This window comes from Mustelus asterias, chromosome 23 (genome assembly GCF_964213995.1).
Source record: "Mustelus asterias chromosome 23, sMusAst1.hap1.1, whole genome shotgun sequence".
Taxonomy (NCBI): Eukaryota; Metazoa; Chordata; class Chondrichthyes; order Carcharhiniformes; family Triakidae; genus Mustelus; species Mustelus asterias.
The window spans coordinates 50,675,559-50,695,600 of record NC_135823.1 but is presented as its reverse complement, the minus strand read 5'-3'; the positions used below and the strand labels follow the sequence as shown (position 1 = coordinate 50,695,600).

General features: G+C 44.3%; 2 protein-coding genes across 5 annotated transcripts in view; one reads left to right on the top strand and one right to left on the bottom strand.

Moving 5' to 3' along the window:
- The window catches only part of ccz1 (CCZ1 vacuolar protein trafficking and biogenesis associated), a 54,867-nt gene extending 51,635 nt beyond the window's left edge, over nucleotides 1-3,232 (top strand). For all 4 annotated transcript variants that reach the window (XM_078240614.1, XM_078240615.1, XM_078240613.1 and 1 more), the window contains one exon: nucleotides 1,784-3,232. In XM_078240614.1, the coding sequence (XP_078096740.1) occupies nucleotides 1,784-1,839 (56 nt within the window). In that variant the 3' untranslated portion in view covers nucleotides 1,840-3,232. The remainder of the gene's footprint in view (nucleotides 1-1,783) is intronic.
- Nucleotides 3,233-10,396: 7,164 nt separating this feature from the next.
- Nucleotides 10,397-20,042, bottom strand: part of rsph10b (radial spoke head 10 homolog B) — a 65,758-nt gene continuing 56,112 nt past the window's right edge. Inside the window, exons 18-20 of the mRNA XM_078240612.1 lie at nucleotides 19,865-19,996; nucleotides 12,259-12,622; nucleotides 10,397-11,227 (exon numbers count right to left, since the gene is read on the bottom strand). Of these exons, the coding sequence (XP_078096738.1) occupies nucleotides 11,041-11,227; nucleotides 12,259-12,622; nucleotides 19,865-19,996 (683 nt within the window). The 3' untranslated portion in view covers nucleotides 10,397-11,040. The remainder of the gene's footprint in view (nucleotides 11,228-12,258; nucleotides 12,623-19,864; nucleotides 19,997-20,042) is intronic.

Below are 20,042 nucleotides of genomic sequence, written 5' to 3'. Positions count from 1 at the left end.
TCGTGGAACAGGTAGTCGCGGAGATGTTGTCACTCTGCGGCTTAAGAGTATGCAGGGAGAGAGGGAGTGTATGATCACCAGGCAGTAAAGAAGAAACGGGCAGATAGGCAATCCACGAGTTCATCTCACTCTCCACCCGGTATTGACGAGAGTGATGGTTCGCTTTCTGGGGAGTGCAGCCAGAGCCAAGTCCATGGCACCAAGACTGGCTCAGCTGTACAGGGGGACACAAAGAAGACCAGAAGAGCAAAGTGATGGGAGATTTGATAGTTAGGAGAACGGGCGGGCGTTTTTGCTGCCGCAGATGTGAATCCAGGGTGGTTTCTTGCCTTCCAGGCGCCAGGGTCACAGATTCACTGAGGAGCTGCAGAGCACTCCAAGGAGGGTGAACAGCCAGCAGTCAGGGTCCGCATGGGTACAAATGACATGGGTAGATAGAGGGATGTGGTCCTGCAATCAGAATTCAGGGAGTTAGGAAGGAAGTTAGGAAGCGGGACCTCAAAAGTAATAATTACCCCCGAGTACAGAAATAGGAAGGTAAGATGGATGCGTGGTTGGAGAGATGATACAGGAGTAGACCAAGATCAGAGACTGTTCACCCACTACTCATGGTGTTCTGTTCAGTGAACCCTGAACCTGACACCAGACTTTAGATTCCTGGAACATTAGGACCAACTCCAGGGGAGACGGGACTTGTACGGGCCAGTTAGGTTGCACCCAGAGTCAAGACCAGTTTGCTTGCAAGGTGATATGGCTGTCCTTTTTGGGTGGGCGTGGAAACCAGGAGGTAATATGAGAGAGGAATACTGAGAGAGACAGAGAATCTCACCCCATAGTAAGAAATAGTAAGGTGATAGGTAGATCAGCAAGAAAGTAAAGTGAGTGTTGGCCCTCTAGACAGTGACAATGGGGAGTTAATAGATAATAAGGAAATGGCACATAAAATGAACAAATATTTTGCTTCTGCCTTCATTATAAAAGATACAAAACCATTCCAGGAATGGCTGTAAATCAGGAGATGGAAGGGAGAGAGGAACTTGGTGAAATTACAATAATTGGGGTAGTGCTACTAAGCAAACTGATGGAACTGCAGGTCTCTAGATCCTGATGGACCTCATCTTAGGGTTTTAAAAGAGGTCACCAATGAAGTAGTAGATGCATTGGTGTTAAATTTCCAAAATTCTCTAGGTTCTGGAAAGGTTCCATCAGACTGGAAAGTAGCAAATAGAAGCCCTCTATTCAAGATGGGAGGGAGGCAGAAAACAGGAAAGTTTAGGCCAGTTCGCTTGACACCTGTCACTGAGAAGGTGCTGGAATCGAACATTAAGGAGGTTCTAACTGGGCACTTAGAAAAACTCGAGGTAACCGTGAAGAGTCAGCATGGTTTTGTGAAAGGGAAATCATGTTTAGCCAATTTATTGGAGTTCTTTGATGAAGTAACATGCACTGTGGATAAAGGGAAGCCTGGAGACATACTGTACTTGGATTTTCAGAAGGCATTTGATAATGTGCCACGTCAAAGGTTATTGTGGAAAATAAAAGCTCATGGTGTAGGGGGTAACATATTAGCATGGATAGAAAATTAAATTGCTGGCAGAAGACAGAGAGTATGCATAAATGGGTCTTTGTCTGATTGGTAGGATGTGATCAGTGAGTCCCACTGCGGCCTCAACTGCTGGAGGGTTCTTTCTGTGGGAGGGGGCGGGGGGCATTGGTAATGAGGAAATCTCAAACATGCCCAGCATTCACCTTGTTCTTTCTGTGACTGTCTCTCTCCCTCCAGAGGAAGTTAAGAAACTCTGCGCCATGCAGTTTAACAACATCTTCTTCTTGGATTAACCATCAAGCTCACCACCCATTGTTGGTTTCGGGTATGGCACAGACACTTGGGTGAGCATTGGTGACCCTGCCAGCACAGGAGGTAACTGTACGATGCCGTATGCAGCAAATAACCTGTGTTCTTCACTCTGCCAACGGCTAGTGCAGCATCCTCACCAATGCTGCTTGTCCCAGGAAGGCAAGGCTCCACCTCCCCTCGCAGAGAACAGTCGCTGTCATAGGAAATTTCCATCGAATGTAAGATAATTAGATTTTAAATATTTATGATAACTGAATTAAAAAGAATGTCAACTTTATCATTCCGGTCTGTAATATATGACAAGCCTATACTGTAAAGAAAAAATAAATTAACAGTAACATTTGAGTGAGATTTTAACTTCTTTCCAATTGTGTCTGTGTATTTTTGCTTTATTTATATATTAACCCTCAGTTAGGAGGGTTGATCATTGGATATTTTGTAGAAAATTATATTCTCTACCGTAAGGCAAATGATCTTCCTATATGATATGGGCTTTTTTTTTTACTTAAAAATTGTGGGTTTATGCCTGAATTAAAAGCTGTATTTATGAACAAGTGTTCTGGTTCAGCAAGTGTGGGTTACTGTCGCAAAGATTAGTCTGCAGCTATGTACTGTGTAACGTGGCCTTCAAGCAAGGCTACCTACTCTGTCATATTTGCAGACATGAATGCTCGAAGCAAAATGTAATTATAATTTGAAGAATTCGCTTATTTTTTAAGAAAATGGAGTTAAGTAATGAAACTGACTGTCACTTGGACACACATCCCACATTTGTAGTTCCACTTTTTAATTAAAGAAAATGTTTCAAAAACTAGTTGCAGGAAATATTTGCATTATGTAAACATTTGTACATGAAATGTACAGCTGATCTAACACAAAGGAGCCTCTTTTAAGGTAATGGAAAAGGAATGGTCCATTATCATATGTACGGATGGCTTCTTTTGTGTTCTCTGGTCTGCGTGGTATCCAGTTAGCTCACTCTCATAGGGTTTTGCCTCCCTTCCCTCAGCGCTAGTTCCAAATTGGCACACACCACCTAGTCCGAATCGCAATACTGTGTCTTCAAAATGCAATCTAATCCTCAAATGTCACCTTTTTGGATGTCTGATCTTGTATGTTGCATGATGTAAATTCTCAACTTTTTTGTTAGAAAGGAAGGTTAGCACAACTTTTGTACCTCAAACTTAACATTTTTCACATCAGACAAGTACAGTGTATACCCAATCGACTGTATTTTAGTGTTCAAGAATTCTGCCTCCTCGTTTTCCCTACTTCTTCAACGCATAAAAAAAACGGGTTTTCTGAGAAACGGTGCTGATTTATCCATGTAATGATGCATATTTTTTTTAAAATAAAATAAAATCTACCTGCACTAACTCGAGACTCTGTGTTTTAAAGTAAAGCTTTAAAGTTTATTTATTAGTCACAAGTAAGGATTACATTAACATTGCAATGAAGTTACTGTGAAATTCCTCTAGTCGCCACATTCCGGCACCTGTTCGGGTCAATGCACCCTAACCAGCACGTCTTTCGGACTGTGGGAGGAAACCGGAGCACCCTGAGGAAACCCACGCAGACACGGGGAGAATGTGCAGACTCCACACACACAGTGACCCAAGTCGGGAATCAAACCTGGGTCCCCGGCGCTGTGGGGCAACAGTGCTAACCACTGTGCCACCGTGCTGCCCTATTAAAGTTGGGTCCAATTCAAGATACCAGAGAGAAAATTAAAGCTTTATTTATCTGCACTTCTGGAAAATAAAATCAACACTGAGTTTGATTTAACTTGGAATGAAATTGTATCCTCGGTTGCTGATTGCAGTTTGCAAGTTGCAATTGCAGTTTTCTGCTCAATGGCCTTTGCTGAACTCGCAAGCAGGACCTTAAATACCAGGTTAATTAAAGATGTATATTAAAGAGCAAACTTGCATTTATAAATATAGATGATAATTCAAACATATGGTATTAAAAGTAGAATTACGCAGTGGAAATATTAGAACAAAATGTGAATTCATTGCCAAAAACGTGCATTATCAGATAATTTAAATAGAACAGACAGAACTTTCATTTTTATATTGCCTTTCATGACCAGGTGATATCTCAAAGAACGTTACAACTGAGTACTTTAGAGGCACAGTCACAGTTGTAATAAAGAAACTGCATCATCCAGTTTACACACAGCGAGATCCCACTAACAACAAGGACCAGCTAATTTAGTAATGTTGGTTGAAGGATAAATATTGACCAGGACACCAGGGAGAACCACCCTGCTCTTCTTTGAAATAGTGCCATGGGATCTTTTACGTCCACCTAAGAGGGCAGGTGGGACCTCCAAAAGATTGCAGCTCTGACAGTGCTACACTCCCTCAGTATTGATAGGCAGAGGGATCTGGGTGTACAGGTACACAGGTCACTGAAAGTGGCAATGCAGGTGGAGAAGGTAGTCAAGAAGGTATACGGCATGCTTGCCTTCACCAGCCGGAGCATTGTGTTTAAAAATTGGCAAATCATGTTGCAACTTTATAGAACCTTGGTCAGGCCGCACTTGGAATATCGCGTTTGATTCTGGTCGCCACACTACCAGAAGGATGTGGAGGCTTTGGAGAGGGTACAGAAAAGACTTACCAGGATGTTGCCTGGTATGGAGGACATTAGCGATGAAGAGAGGTTGAAGAAACTTGATTTGTTCTCACTGGAATGATGGAGGTTGAGGGGTGACCTGATAGAAGCCTACAAGAGTATGAGGGGAACGGACAGAGTGGATAGAAGCTTTTTCCCAGAGTGGAAGAGTCAATTACTAGGGGGCATAGGTTTAAGGTGTTAGGGGCAAGGTTTAAAGGAGATGTATAAGGCAAGTGTTTTACACAGAGGGTGGTGGGTGCCTGGAACTCGCTGCTTGGTGGGGGGAGGTGGTGGAAGCAGATATGATAGTGACTTTTAAGGGGCATCTTGACAAATACATGAATAGGATGGGAATAGAGGGATATGGTCCCCGGAAGGGTAGGGGGTTTTAGTTCAGTTGGGCAACATGGTCGGTGCATGCTTGGAAGGCCAAAGGGCCTGTTCCTGTGCTGTAATTTTCTTTGTTCTGTTGTGTAGAATCTGTGCATACATGCACTCTTGTACTTTTTGGCTTTGATAAAAGGTGTATTACTCAGTAATTTTTCTTTGTCGATGGTAGACTAGCACACCAGCAGCAGCACACACAACCATGAAATAAGCCTAAAAGACTTGTGTGGATTATAAAATCAGGAATGGACTGGTCAGGCTGAATGGCCTGTTTCTGTGCTGCAAATTCTATGTAATTCTCTTGCTGCCGTCCTTTCATAACGTAAATTTTTACTTGTATTTCAGCACAGAGAGAATGGGCTCATGATCCAGCAGACTATGTATGAGGTGATGTGTTGTGCATTATACATAACTAGTGAAAGGCATGTTTAGGAAACTGTAACTTGTATAAATTGACCTGCATAAAATGAACTTCAGTGCCTAGGAGAAGAAAAGGCCATTTAGCTCCTTGAATTTGTTCAACCATTCAATAAGATCATGACTGATCTTTCAGTTCCTCCCATTTTCCTTGGGGTCACCACAGTGCTGGTAAATCACCATTCTCCGTCAACATCCATTCTCCTTCCAGTCCCACTGCTGTCATGTCTCTGGCCACCACACCCTTCCACCTGGTATGAGGCCTTCTTTCTCTTCCTGGTAGTCCCAGCCTCACCACAAGCCCTCTTTCTCCACAACAGATGACCATATCATTTCAATCTCTTGGCTACTTACTTTGATGCTTCCACAATGTTTACTGACTCCCCCCCCGCCCCCATCCCCCCATCCCGATGTACTGGCTCCTGATCTGGTCCTTCTTTTCTTGTTCCTGATCTTGTTTTCTCTTGTTCCTCTCTTCTTGATGTTCCCCAAGATACTGCACTGGCTAACATGGTTGGCCTGTATTGTAGATTCTTCCTTTCAGTAATACTTTTCTAATTCACAGCACTCCCCTGTCCTTCCTCCAATTACTCCAACCAGAGCTAATTCATTGCTTACCATACATGTCAAATGTCAACTTTTGAAGCCTCAAAAAACCTTCAAAATTGAGGGTTGACCGAATGTAAAAGTGAATTGTCGGCATGGGTGTAGGTGGTTGCCATTTTGCTAATGATGCAAAGAGTGGGGGCGTCTTAAAACTCCTGTTCCCCTTCGTGACACTGTCCACATCGATTGCTTGATCCATCCCTTGGGGCCCATGTAAGTAAAACATACACTGGTGGGGAGACAAATTGAGGCTGACTTCTACTGTGAGTATAGCATGCGGCTGAAAGGGAGGAGTGGTCAACCTGGATGCCAAGTGTATGCAAGATGATTATTGGGGCTGGAACAATTGGGTTCTCTTGCATGCTAGGTCAATTAATACCTCACAATTTATGGTAATATACATTGCCACACTTTCATCATCTGCCACCACTGACCCCAGGTGCTTGAAACTACTCACTTTCTCCAAGTTTTACCCTTAATCTTTACACCTTGGCTCCGATCTTTTCCTTAGGCTGAAACTGATAGTCTATATAATGGATTGCTGGTCCAGTGATCTTCATAGTACTTTTCAGTCTTCCAGTGCTTTTCTTCTCCAGATACTTAATTTTGTTCCCATCATCCTCCTCATGTAGCTCAATGTCATTTGCAAACAAGATTGACCATGGCACTTCCCGTTTCATCCACTGAGTGGGAAAACCTTTTGACAAACAGGAAGAAGGGGCTCAGTGTCAAGTCTTGGTGGAATCCAACTTTTTCCAAATGCTCACTCTCCTTCACTTGGTTTCTTATTTTTGCCTGGTGCCCTTTGTAGACCTCCAGTAATAACTGTACCTACTTCTCAGAGATTTTGCAAATTCTAGCACATCTTCGTTCTACCTTCCTCAGCACCCAGTCACAAGCCTCTAGATTGATGAATGGTCCTCATGATGCATTGACCTTCCCGCTATTTCTATATCGCCTGTCTCAAAATAAAAATGACACCAGTGGTGCTTCCCCTGGATGTGAATCTGAACTGACATTCATGGATTTCCACGATTTTTCTCAACCACTGGGCCAGGACTTTCTCCCATATCTTGAAGTATGTGGTAGGAGTTTAATTCAACCATAACTGATCTGTAATCTATTTCCATATACCTGACTTGGTCCCAGTTCCTTTAATACCTTTGGGTAACATAAGTCTATAAATCTGTTTTAAAAGTAGCACTTGCTACAGCGTCAATTGCTGTTTGCGGAAGAGTTAGACCATAGGGGCATAGGTTTAATGTCATAGAGTCACAGAGGTTTACAGCATGGACACAGGCCCTTCGACCCAACTTGTCCATGCCGCCCTTTTTTTAAAATCCCTAAGCTAATCCCAATTGCCCGCATTTGGCTCATATCCCTCTAAGGTGCGAGGGGCAAGGTTTAAAGAAGATGAACGAGGCAGGTTCCTGGAACGAGGTGGTGGGTTCCTGGAACTCGCTGCCGGGGGAGGTAGTGGAAGCAGATATGATAGTGACTTTTAAGGGGCGTCTTGACAAATACATGAATAGGATGGGAATAGAGGGATTATGGTCCCCCGGAAGGGGACTTTAGTTCAGTCGGGCAGCATGGTCGGTGCAGGCTTGGAGGGCCGACGGGCCTGTTCCTGTGCTGTAATTTTCTTTGTTCTTTGTTCTAAGACATAGGAGCAGAATTAGGCCACTCGGCCCATCGAGAGATCTGCCATTCAATCATGGCTGATATTTTTCTCGTCTGCATTCTCCTGCCTTTTCCCCATAACCCCTGATCCCCTTATTAATCAAGAACCTATCTATCTCTGTCTTAAAGACACTCAATGACCTGACCTCCACAGCCTTCTGCGGCAAAGAGTTCCACAGATTCACCACTCTCTGGCTGAAGAAATTCCTCATCATCTCTGTTTTAAAGAATCATCCTTTTAGCCTGAGGTTGTGCCCTCTGGTTCTAGTTTTTCCTACTAATGAAAACATCCTCTCCACGTCCACTCTATCCAGGCCTCGCAGTATCCTGTAAGTTTCAATAAGATCCCCCCTTATCCTTCTAAACTCCAATGAGTACAGACCCAGAGTCCTCAACCGTTCCTCATATGACAAGCTCTTCATTCCAGGAATCATTCTTGTGAACCTCTGGACCCTTTCCAAAGCCAGCACATCCTTCCTTAGATACGGGGCCCAAAACTGTTCACAATACTCCAAATGGGGTCTGACCAGAGCCTTATACAGCCTCAGCCTGCCCTTGTATTCTAGCCCTCTCGACATGAATGCTAACTTTGCATTTGCCTTCCTAACTGCCAACTGAACCTGCACGTTAACCTTAAGAGAATGTTGAACAAGGACTCCCCAGTCCCTTTGTGTTTCTGATTTCCTAAGCATTTTCCCCATTTAGAAAATAGTCTATGCCTCCATTCCTCCTTCCAAAGTGTATTCCATCTGCCACTTCTTTGCCCACTCTCCTAACCTGTCCAAGTCCTTCTGCAGCTCCCCCGCTTCCTCAATATTACCTGTCCCTCTACATATCTTTGTATCATCTGCAAACTTAGCAACAGTGCCTTCAGTTCCTTCCTCCAAATTGTTAATGTATATTGTGAAAAGTTGTGGTCCCAGCACTGACCCCGAGGCACACTAGTCACCGGCTGCCATCCTGAAAAAGACCCCTTTATCCCCACTCTCTGCCTTCTGCCAGTCAACCAATCCTCTGTCCATGCCAGGATCTTATCCTTGACACTTAACTTATTTAACAGTCGCCTATGTGGCACCTTGTCAAAGGCCTTCTGGAAATCTAAATAAATCACATCCACTGGGGTTCTCCTTTATCTAACTTCCTTGTTACCTCCTCAAAGAACTCTTAACAGATTTGTCAGACATGACCTCCCCTTGACAAAGCCGCGCTGACTCAGTCCTACTTTATCATGCACTTCCAAGTACTCTGTGATCTCATCTTTAATAATGAACTCTAAAATCTTGCCAATGACCGAAGTCAGGCTAACCGGCCTATAATTTCCCGTCTGCTGCCTCCCTCCCTTTTGGGTTGTGGAAGAATTGTCTGTCTCCGCACAGACAGTGACCCAAGTCAGTATTTGAAACTGGGTCCCTGGCGCTGTGAGACAGCAGTGCTAACCACTGTGCCATCCTTGTGTCTGATATAGTGTCGAACTTAGTGAAATTAATTAATTGAACCTCATAAGGAGAACTTTTTAAATCCCCACATTTGTTTAAACTTTCACCACTTTAATAAATCTGAATTTTATATGCTACCACTCTCCATATTTTAGAAGTGTTTCCTAATTGCGTGACTGAAAGGTTTGGCTCTAATTTTTACACTTGTGTGGAAGCAGCAGACACTGGGGCAGGGAAGTGAATACAGTGACTATTTTTCTGAATTGACAAGTTAGAACGTCAAATGGTCTTTATCACTTGTTCAACTTTTAATCTTGTGAATTAAGAGGAAGATGAGTTAATTGTAGCTCAGTCCCAAAAACAGTACTCACTGTTTTGACATCTAAGGAGTAGAGTGATCTCTAGTGTTAATTTTCTGTATTACAACAGCCTGAGCAACATCAATGTTCTAAATTGAGTTTATTTATTACTGGGCTTACATTAACACTGCAATGAAGTTGCTGTGGAAATCCCCTGGTCACCACACTCCGGCGCCTGTTCGGGTACACTGAGGGAGAATTTAGCACGGCCAATGCACCTAACCAGCACGTCTTTTGGACTATGGGAGGAAACCGGAGCACCCGGAGGAAACCCACGCAGACATGGAGAGAACGTGCAAACTCCACATAGACTGTGACCCAAGACGGGATCGAACACAGGTCCCTGGCGCTGCGATGCAGCAACGCTAACCACTGTGCCGCCCTTGTGTCTGATATAGAATAGAACAGAGTGAAATTAATTGAGAGTCATAAGGAGAACTTTTTAAATCCCCACATTTGTTTAAACTTTCACCACATTAATAAATATGAGTTTTATATGCCATCTTGAATAATGATTGAATGAAATAGCATGCATGAGTTCAAAGGCAGATCAGGGTAGGTAAGGGAAAGAGGGTGTGTGTGCTGGTACTGGAGGGCCTAAGGGCTCCTTGCAGTTTGTGGTGAGACTACTCCTGTTCTTCATGAGCCATATGGAATTCTAACAGAAGTAATTTTGAATGCCGAATCTGGGTCTCTGCTGAGCAGTGAGCTCCTTCCACCTTGGTTGTCCTCCTAGACCGCAGGTAGTGCAGTGACGCAAGGGTAATATCACTTTACACTGCCAATGACTTCTTCATATCAAGTAGGTTCCAGCCTACCTTTACCAGGAATCTTTTGGACGTTAAGGGTCACCATTATAAACATTTCCTGTGTGTAGGAGCCGGGGATAGGGAGGGTTGGCGGGGGGGGAGGTTGGTGTAAATTTTCAATGTTTAAAATCACCGAGGCCCCAATTGCGTTGGGCAAGTAAGAAAGTGAGGAGAGAAAAGTGAAGATTTCAGCCAATAAGTTACTTCCGGTTTGACATTTTTGTAATACTTAAATATTTATTTAGCAATGAACGGACATTTCAATAAAGCCAAAAAATTTAAATCTATCAATAACAACAAAAACTAACATAAAACCCTTTAAAAAAAAGTGTTATCAAAAGAACTGACACTGGGCCACATAAGGAGATGTTAGGACAGGGAACATAAAGTTTGGCCAAAAAGGTAAATTTTAAGGAGTGTTTTATAGGAGAGTGATAGAGAATGAGATGGATAGATTTAGTGAGGAAGCCCCAGAGCTGAAGGCCAAGGCAGCTGACGGCAGGTCCACCAATGGTGAAGAGATTAAAATCGGGGATTCGCAAGAAGATTGGACTGTTGGTCTGCTGATATCTCGGAAGGTTGTAGAACTGCAGAAGGTTGCAGAAATGGAAAAGGATGAGACTGTGAAGAGATGTAAGAACAAATAGTTATTGGTCACGACACACTTTGCCTGGGGATAGATCTTCGTGCACCGACGCTAACTTGACTTGTGCTTAAACTGTTGCAAAAAAAAATGTAATTGTTTTTCCCAACATCTGATTTGACATTTCAGTTAAAGTTAGAATATGGCCTGGCTCCATTTACCTGCTAAAATAGAATCTAGCCATCTAATAAATTCTGCCCAATCACTGACAAGAGGATCTTTTTTAAAAGGACTTTTTCTTCCTTTTGATTCCACTGGTTTTTTTGTTTGGCACTAAATGGACAGTTTCTGTGGGCACCTTCTGCACAGGATTAATAGGCTTATCTTCTTCTTCACTTTGTTCTCCAGGAGAAGATACAATCAGAGCCATTTCCTTCTCCTGTTCATGTTTGTTGCTTTCCTCTTTCAACCTACAATCATATTAGAACACACCATTAGTTGGGATGTACTTTAAATAGCTGTGTAGGCATCAGTTAATATCCAAATCCCAATATGCAACAAATTAACTTATTGACTTGATGATCCATCATCAATGTTGTATAAGTGGAGGTCTTGAGTACAAGAACCAGAGGGGTAATGATAATTTGTACAGAGCACTGGTTAGACCACACTTAAAGGATTGTGCACAGTTTTGGGCTGCCACATAATGGAAAGAACTTTAAAGCCAAATAAAGTTAAAATCTTGTTACACCACGATTAAACCAGGCATGAGAATCTATAGTTATGAGGAGAGACTTAAAATACTGGGGTTATTCCCACTGCTGAGAGTGCATATGTGATAACTTGAGTCACTTTGTAGATCCAGACCAGGGTAGGGCAGCAGGTTCCCTTTCCTGAAGGACATCAGAGAACCAGCTGGGTTTTTACAAAAGTTTTTGTGATTATTTTTCTGGCACCGGCCCATAAGAATCCAGGTTTATTGAATTGAGTTTCACAGTAGGACTTGAACCCCAATGTGGAATTCAAGTTGTGAATTTGGATCGCATGACCATCTGGGCTACCAGTCTGAGATAAAATCATTAGGTGACCTTACTCAGGTATGGCATACCCACCAGGAAAGAACAAGCAATCACTGCCTCAGACCTGTGTCGACCAGATTCATCCTCTTCAACAAACTTCAGTGCAAGGGAATCCCAGCCTTGTGAAAATCTTTTGTTTTTCACTGCAATGAAGTTACTGTGAAATTCCCCTACTCACCACACTCCGGCACCTGTTCGGGTCAATGCACCTAACCAGCACGTCTTTCGGACTGTGGGAGGAAACCGGAGCACCAGAGGAAACCCATGCAGATATGGGGGGAGAACGTGCAGACTCTGCACAGACAGTGACCCAAGCTGGGAATTGAACCCGGGTCTCTGGCGCTGTGAGGCAACAGTGCCAACCACGGTACCACCGTGCCGCTCCAATCAATGATTTTCCGAGTAAATGCAATGATACAGACCTAAATCTTTCTGCAGCCTTTATCGCAGCCTGGCGTGCCAGCTCATTCCGTCGCACCATGTCCCTCTTTGCCTCCATGTTCAGAACTTGAGCATGTGCATAAGCTGGAAACAGCCTCTTCATGAAGAAAAAATAAATTTGACTCAACCAGAATTCCAACTCAGCCTCTGACTTGACTGCAGCCTTTTCTGCTGAAACCTTTGCTGATATGGCATTTTCCGACTGGGCATTTTCCGACTGGGCCTTTTCTGACTGGGCCTTTTCCGACTGGGCCTTTTCCGACTGGGCCTTTTCTGACTGGGCCTTTTCCGACTGGGCCTTTTCCGAAAAGGCCTTTTCTGACTGGGATTTTTCTGTCATTTTGTCTTAACAAAAAGGAAAACAAAAGAAGCAAATAAAACATTTTGACAGCTTAGATCCAACATGTATTTCTTTGGTAAAATTGAATGTCTGAGAGAACACTCTGTTACAATTTGTTTAAGTGTTTCAAATGACAGAATCACGATAGCAAATTTGCTCAACTGGCATCACTACAGCTTTGAGATTTGTTGACTCCTTTAATTGTTGCAATTTATAATATTTACAGTTTTAAAATGCATGTAGCAATGCTCTGATTCTGGTAGAGCTGGCAGCAGGTGTATCATGTGTAATCCTGTTAGTGATCAAGAATTGTAAAGTTGCAAAGTCATTACCGCAAGTTTATCAAGATATCAAAGAATGGGTGATTCTACACAGTGACTTTGCACAATCTGTTTAAACTGCTGAGGGCACCCCAACTCACTACAGGGAGCAAAAAATACTGTCAAAAGAGTCATGAAAATAGTAGTCCGATGGTACAGAACTCGAACATTACTAAAAAAGACATAGAATCACTACAGTGCAGGAGGAGGCCATTCGGCCCATGGAGCCTGCACCGACAACAATCCCACCCAGTCCATATCCTCATAACTCCACGTATTTAGCCTGGTAATCCCCCTAACCTACACGTATTGGGACACTAAGAGGCAATTTAGCATGACCAATCAACCTAACCTTCACATCTTTGGACCATGGGAGGAAACTGGAGCACTTGGAGGAAACCCACACAGACACGGGGAGAATGTGCAAACTCCACAGACAATCCACCCGAGGCAGGAATTGAACCCAGGTCCTTGGTGCAGTGAGGCAGCAGTGCTAACCACTGTGCCACCGTGCCGCCCATCACACTATCAAAGATTTTTATCTTGGACTCATCAAGACAACTACGCAAGACAAACCAACAATAATAGGAACAACAATTTATACTGTATGAAAAGAGAGTGTTGAGCTGCCAATGACCATCTCCAACAAAAGAGAATTAAATCATCAGCTATGACTTTCAATGACTGAATTGTCCACTATCAATGTCCTCGAGATTATCATTGACCGGAAACTAAAATGGATTAGCCATATAAATATTGTAGCTACAAGAGCAGGTCAGAGGTCAGAACTCCTGCAGCTCGTAACTCATCTCCTGACTCCCTAAAGCAAGTCCATCAATCTATAAGGCACAAGTCATGAGTGTGATGAAATATTCTTCACTTGCCTAGATGAGTGCAGCTCCAACAACAATCAAGGAGCTCAATACCATCCAGGATGAGGCAGCCCGTTTGATTGGCACCCCATCCACAAACGTTCACTATCTAGGCACAGTAGCAGCAGTGTGTACTATCTACAAGATGCACTGCAGGAACTTACCAAGTCTTCTTTTACAGCATCTTCCAAACCCATGATCCTACCTACCATCTAGACAGGGCAGCAGGTACATGGGAATACCATCACCTGCAAGTTCGCCTCCAAGCCTCTCACCATGCTGACTTGGAAATATATCACCGTACCTTCACTGTTGCTGGATCAAAATCCTGGAATTCCCTTCCTAACAGCATTGTAGGTTGACCTACACCATATGGATTGCAGCTGTTCAAGAAGACACCTTCTCAAGATCAGTTAGGGGTGGGCAATAAATGCTGGCTGAGCCAGTGATGCCCACATCTCATGAATGAATAAAAAAAAGTGGACTCTGATTGGTAGAGGCATTACCACGAAGCATGCAACATAAAATGTTAACTATTAACTGCCAAGTTTTAGTTTCAAATTTCAACAAGGCTGGTTGGTCAAGGCATTGCCAAGGGGAATGAGCCAAGGAATGGAGCTCCCCCAAGCTTTTGCTTAGTTGAAAAAGGCATACAGTGTCTTTCTGTCTGCAAGGGGTAGGGCCCTGTTTGTGAATATAGGTGGATTCTAGCATGCATAAGTTAGGCTGAGGTTGTTTTCCTTAGAGCAGAGATGGAGGAAGAGGGACCTGACTGAGGTGTACAAAATTATGAAGGACATAGCTAGGGGAGATAAGAAGAAAGTTTTCCCCTTAGCAGAAGGGTTAGCAACCTGGGGGGATAGATTTAGGGTAACTGGCAAGAGATTTAAAGAAGATTTGCGCAAAACGTTTTCACTCAAAGGGTGGTCGGAATCTGGAGCTCACTGCCTGAAAGGGTGGTGAAGGCGGGAACACTCACAACATTTAAGAAGGATTTCGATGAGCATTTGAAACACCATAACATACAAGGCTATGGATCAAGAGTTGGGAAATAGGATTAGATAGGTTCTTGATGGCCAGCACAGACACAATGTACCGAAGTGCTCTTTCTGTGCTGTAAAACTATGACTCTATAAGTGAGCCACGCCGCAAGCCCAACTGATGATCTTAAATTGGTTTTCAGGTATTTCTTAGCACAATCAGGATTATTTAGCAAGTGCTGTTCAATCATGGAATCATATCCAATATTAGACCCCATTGCCGGAATTCTACCGCCCGACCAGCCTCAGAATTGGAGCGGATAAGGGGCAGGCAATGGAAATGTCTGTGGACCTTGGTCTTGGATCGAGCAAGGCCGTAAAATCCCACTCCATGTTTTAAGTTTTGCAAGCACAGGGGAACAGCAGGGCCCAGAGCAAGAGGGGGGCCCACCGGAAGTGTGTGTGTGTGTATAAGAGAGAAGGTGTGAGAGTGAGTTTGTTTGTGAAAGTGAGTGTGTGTGAGAGTGAGTGAAGAGTGTGAGTGTATGTGGGTATGAAGGGAGAATGTGAATGAGTGCGTACATGTGCTTGTGTGTGTGAGTGAGATAGAGGAGAGTGAGTATGTGAGAGAGGGCAGTGTGTGTGTGTGTGTGTATATAAGAGAGGGGAGAAAGAAAGTGTGTGTGTGAGAGAGAGAGAGAAAGAGGAGAGTGTGTGTAACTGGCTCACTCTCAATCGCTCTCACCCCCCACAAACTAACGTGTACTCTCACCACGGTGACGTTAGTGTATCTTTAAGAAATGTTTTTTTTAAATCATGTTCTCTGCAGCTCTGTGTTGCTGAGTTGTCTGTAGAAGTCCTTTTATTGCTACTTAAATGTGGTTTGTGTATTTTTACTCTGGGATCTTTTTTATGACCCTGCATTGTTAGGAGGAAGGCCATGTGTTTTAGACAGTTTCTTTTCCTTCCTAGTGAATTTAAGATTTCATTTTCTGTTTTGGTTGGCAGCAGTTTAGTTTAGAAGGGACATCAAGCTGAAAATAAGTGTTTCTCTCTCTCTCTCTGGTTTTGAAAATTCTGAAAGCAAAGCTTCTTGCCTTCCTGGAGTAGAGAATCTGCTGTTGGTGGCTCGACCAGAATCTCTCCCTGGTGCTCTGGGAAGCTGTTCTGGCTCCAAGCTTATCTGTGTGTGCCTCAAGAGAACTGCAGCATTCATCCAAAGGACTCTGTCCCAGTATCACGTGAGCATTAGTCTTTGCTGTGTTAAACCTGTGGAAAGGGTCTTTTTTGTCAAAGGGAAGTTTTGTTTGATTGGAACATTTTAGATATATTTGTTAAGGGTTATACATTATCGTGGGGTTTTTTTTGTAATTGTTAAAAGGTATTGCTAATTTTCTTTCCATACATGTTACTTATATTCTCAAATAAACTTTGTTTGATAAAAGCTCCCTAGTTGAATCATACCTGACGTGAAACGTATCATGCTTACTCTAGCCAAATTTAAAGTGCAAAACTTATGATCCAAGTGTGCTTCATAAAACACTTTGGAGTTCCTGACCTGAATTATAACACCACTCTCACAGTAGTTGAGGGTAAGTGAATGAGCACCGTGAGACTGGGAATGAGCAGGACACACATACTCCCACCCTCTTAATGGTCATTTTTTTTATTAATTACTCTTAGAAATGTATTGCTTTGCCTTTTACTTTGTTCAGCCAGTTGTCTCCTATTATACCTCAGCTTTACTTTTGAATTTCATGTTGAATGATGTGTCAAACATTGGGCGTAATTCTCCTGATTTGATTCGAAATGTTCATGCCAGCATTGAACAGGCCCCATTCAGCCTACTCAAATGGGCTAGCATTCCCCCCGATGAGAATCACACTGAATTCCCGACTCCACCGGCACCTGGTTCACTGGAGTTGGGGAAAAAGCCCTTTACAAGCAGGAGTGGTATATAAACGTTTCCTGCAGCACCCACTCTCATTCCGGGTCGCAACATGGCTCAAAGAAGAGCAGCCCCAAGATTCCTGGCCACAGATGTGGACCGCATGCTGGATGCCGTGGAGGAGGAGGAGGACCACCCTCTTTCCAGGGGTTGGCAGGTGACCACCTGCCAATGTGGTGTTGGAGGCCTGGAATGAAGTGGCAGAGGTGGTCAGCTCCAGCAGCATCAAGAAGAGGACTGGACTTCATTGCTGCAAGGAGATGAGTGACCTCTTCCAAGCTGCAAGGGTGAGTACCCACTTGTCTGCCCCTGGCATCACTCCAGTATTTAATCTCTGGCATCTCACCCTGAATCCTTGCAACCCTCGAACACTCGAACTATCAGTATCCCCCTTAGTAGCCCCGCCTTCTCCAATAATCCCCATCACAAACCCTCATAGCCCACACATGCCACCTGCTGTGAACTCCCCCATAATTGCCAGGCCATTGCCTCACAATATCCTCTTTGTGTCCCCAAAGGACAAGATAGCCCACAACTGGAGAGAGCGTGGGAAGATGGGCGGGGGCATGCCCGAGCTATGTACCCTCACCCGTTTTGAGGAGGGGGCATTGGAAATTGCGGAAGAAGTCCCGGAGCAAGCTGTTGCAGAATGTGAGGTCAGCATGACCCAAAGAAGTGAGAGTCTAATGCAACTTTGTCCAGATGACCTATCTCAAGTGAGTCTCTCATTTCGCACATCCTTGATATTCTCAAAAGCTGACCCCATGCCATCTTTCTCCCAGGATCGCCATCAGATGAGGCCAGGCCATCTGAGGTTGCAGCCCCCCATCCAATACCTCAGAGGACCCCTTGGTGGGACATGTGAGCAGTCAGGCTTCTGGGACACTCTCTGGTGAGCACCACCCAGCTGCTCTGTCTGCACATCGGACCTCTGATCTTCCCACAGGCCCTCCAGTCTTATCCAGAAGTGGGAGGCCATGAGCGCACCAGTCTGAGACATCCTAGTATCTCACCAGTCTATGAGGTCGAATATCAATCCCTCTTCACACCCTCACACCCACCTCCCACACTCAGGAATGAGTCTGTGCTCTGTCATCAGACTTTGTCAGGATCTGAGGAGCACCACAACTTTCCTCACAGCAAGTCTTCTTTACTCTCCTGTCTTGAGAAGAGACCTGCTGACACTGCCAGCCCAGGCCCATCACCCTGGTGTGATGTCAAGTTGAAACAAGGTGCTTGGGAATGGTGGAAAAGGATTATGGGAAGAGGGGGCAGCAAGGGATTCGGCAAGAGGGTCTGAGGATGGGGGGGGGTTGAGCTCCTGGACTAAAAGGCTCCTGGGTGCCAAACCTGGAGCCTATGAGGGTATCCTCTGGCCCCGTTGGACCCGACTGCCACCTGTGCAGTATCCTCCTGGTCCTCCTCAGACTCCTCTTCGACCCCGTCCTGGTTCTCATTCGATGAGGCCTACTGTTCCTCCTCCTCTTCCTCTTCCACCAAATCCATTCGCTGTTGTTCCAGATTGTGGAGGACACAGCATGCAACCAATATCTGTACAAGCCTCTAAGAGCTGTATTGGAGAGCCCCGCCAGACAGTGGAACTGCATCTTCAGAAGGCCTACACACCACTCAAACACATTCCTGGTGGCAGAGTGAGCTTCATTGCAGTGGGTCCCTGCCTTGGTCTCGGGCCTCTGCACTGGCATCATTACCCATGACCTTAGCAGGTAACCTTTGTCCACCCACCGGCCAATCCTTCAGCTGAGGGTGACCCCAGAATGTAGGCATTGTGCAGACTCTCAGGGTAGTGTGCACAAACATGCATGATGTTCAGCTGGATGTTAAGGGAATGGAACCCCTTCCTGTTTATGAAGGGCACCGCATGTTGAGACGCCACTCACAGATCAACATGGGTGCCATCGGTTGCCCCCCCCCACTATGGCTCTCACCAACTTTTACAGATGCACCAGAGAAAGCATTCTTTTAGGTTGTATCACAGCTTGGTATGGCTCCTGCTCTGTCCAAGACCGCAAGAAACTACAAAGGGTCAGGAACGAAGCCCAGTCCATCATGCAAACCAGCTTCCCATCCACTGACTCTGTCTACATTTCCCGCTGCCTCAGAAAAGCAGCCAACATAATCAGGGGCCCCACGCACCCCAGACATTCTCTCTTCCCCCTTCTTCCATCGGGAAAAAGATACAAAAGTCTGAGGTCACGTACCAACCAACTCAAGAACAGCTTCTTCCCTGCTGCCATCAGACTTTTGATCTGACCTACCTCATATTAAGTTGATCTTTCTCTACACCCTAGCTATGACTGTAACACTGCATTCTGCACCTCTCCTTCTCTATGTACGGTATGCTTTGTCTATATAGTGCGCAAGAAACAATACTTTTCACTGTATGCTAATACATGTGACAATAATAAATCAAATCAAAATCAAATCATATTCCCCACTACTGATGTCAGGCTAACTGGTCTGTAATTCTACTCCTCCTTTCCCTTGTGCCAATGAGTTCCAGAAGCAAAACCAATGACCTCAGCGACAACTACAAATCTGACTGTCACATTGTACCTTTAAACAAATGTGAACCGGGTGTTACAAGACTCTCATGCGCTACTGACCTTATCTTGAAGATAGGATGTAGCTAAAAGGTCTTATATTAATCCTTATTCATGGCATGAAAAGTGGGAACCTGCCATAGGACAGTATGAGGCCCAACATGCCACAAACATGCCACTGACCTTAATCTTTGCATCTCAACCTTTTGCCAGGAAAACAAAAATCTGGCTCCCGCCTAATTCAATTATTCTGCATGTCATGGTTCCTGCTTTTGCAGCCTCCATGAATTCCCACCTCCTCCCCTTGTATAGTCCGACAGACCTTTCTCATAAGATTTGTGACTGCTTCTCACCAGCTTTGTCTTCTCAGCACACAGAAGCTTCTTGAAAAATAGCTTTTGCCCCTTTGCCTTGGAATTCATACTTCAATTGCGATTGGAAGTTAGGGCTGAAACCCTATCCCGATAGGGATGTTCTCTGCTTTGGAAAGGTGTGCGTGTAACAAATGGAAACAAAAAAAAATTTCCCAAGCTTGAAAATAAAGCCAGCTTCACTGTATTCACCTGTTTCAGTCACAGGGCTCTCAGACACTATTTTGCTGGCAGCCCTGGTAGGTCCAGCTGATGTCGCTTTATGGCTTTGTTCCTCGTCTTTCGGAGCTGCCTTTGCAGAGATTGAACCAGCTTTACTTTGATCTGCATAAATCAATAACAAACAATTGTAAGGGCCTATGAAATTACT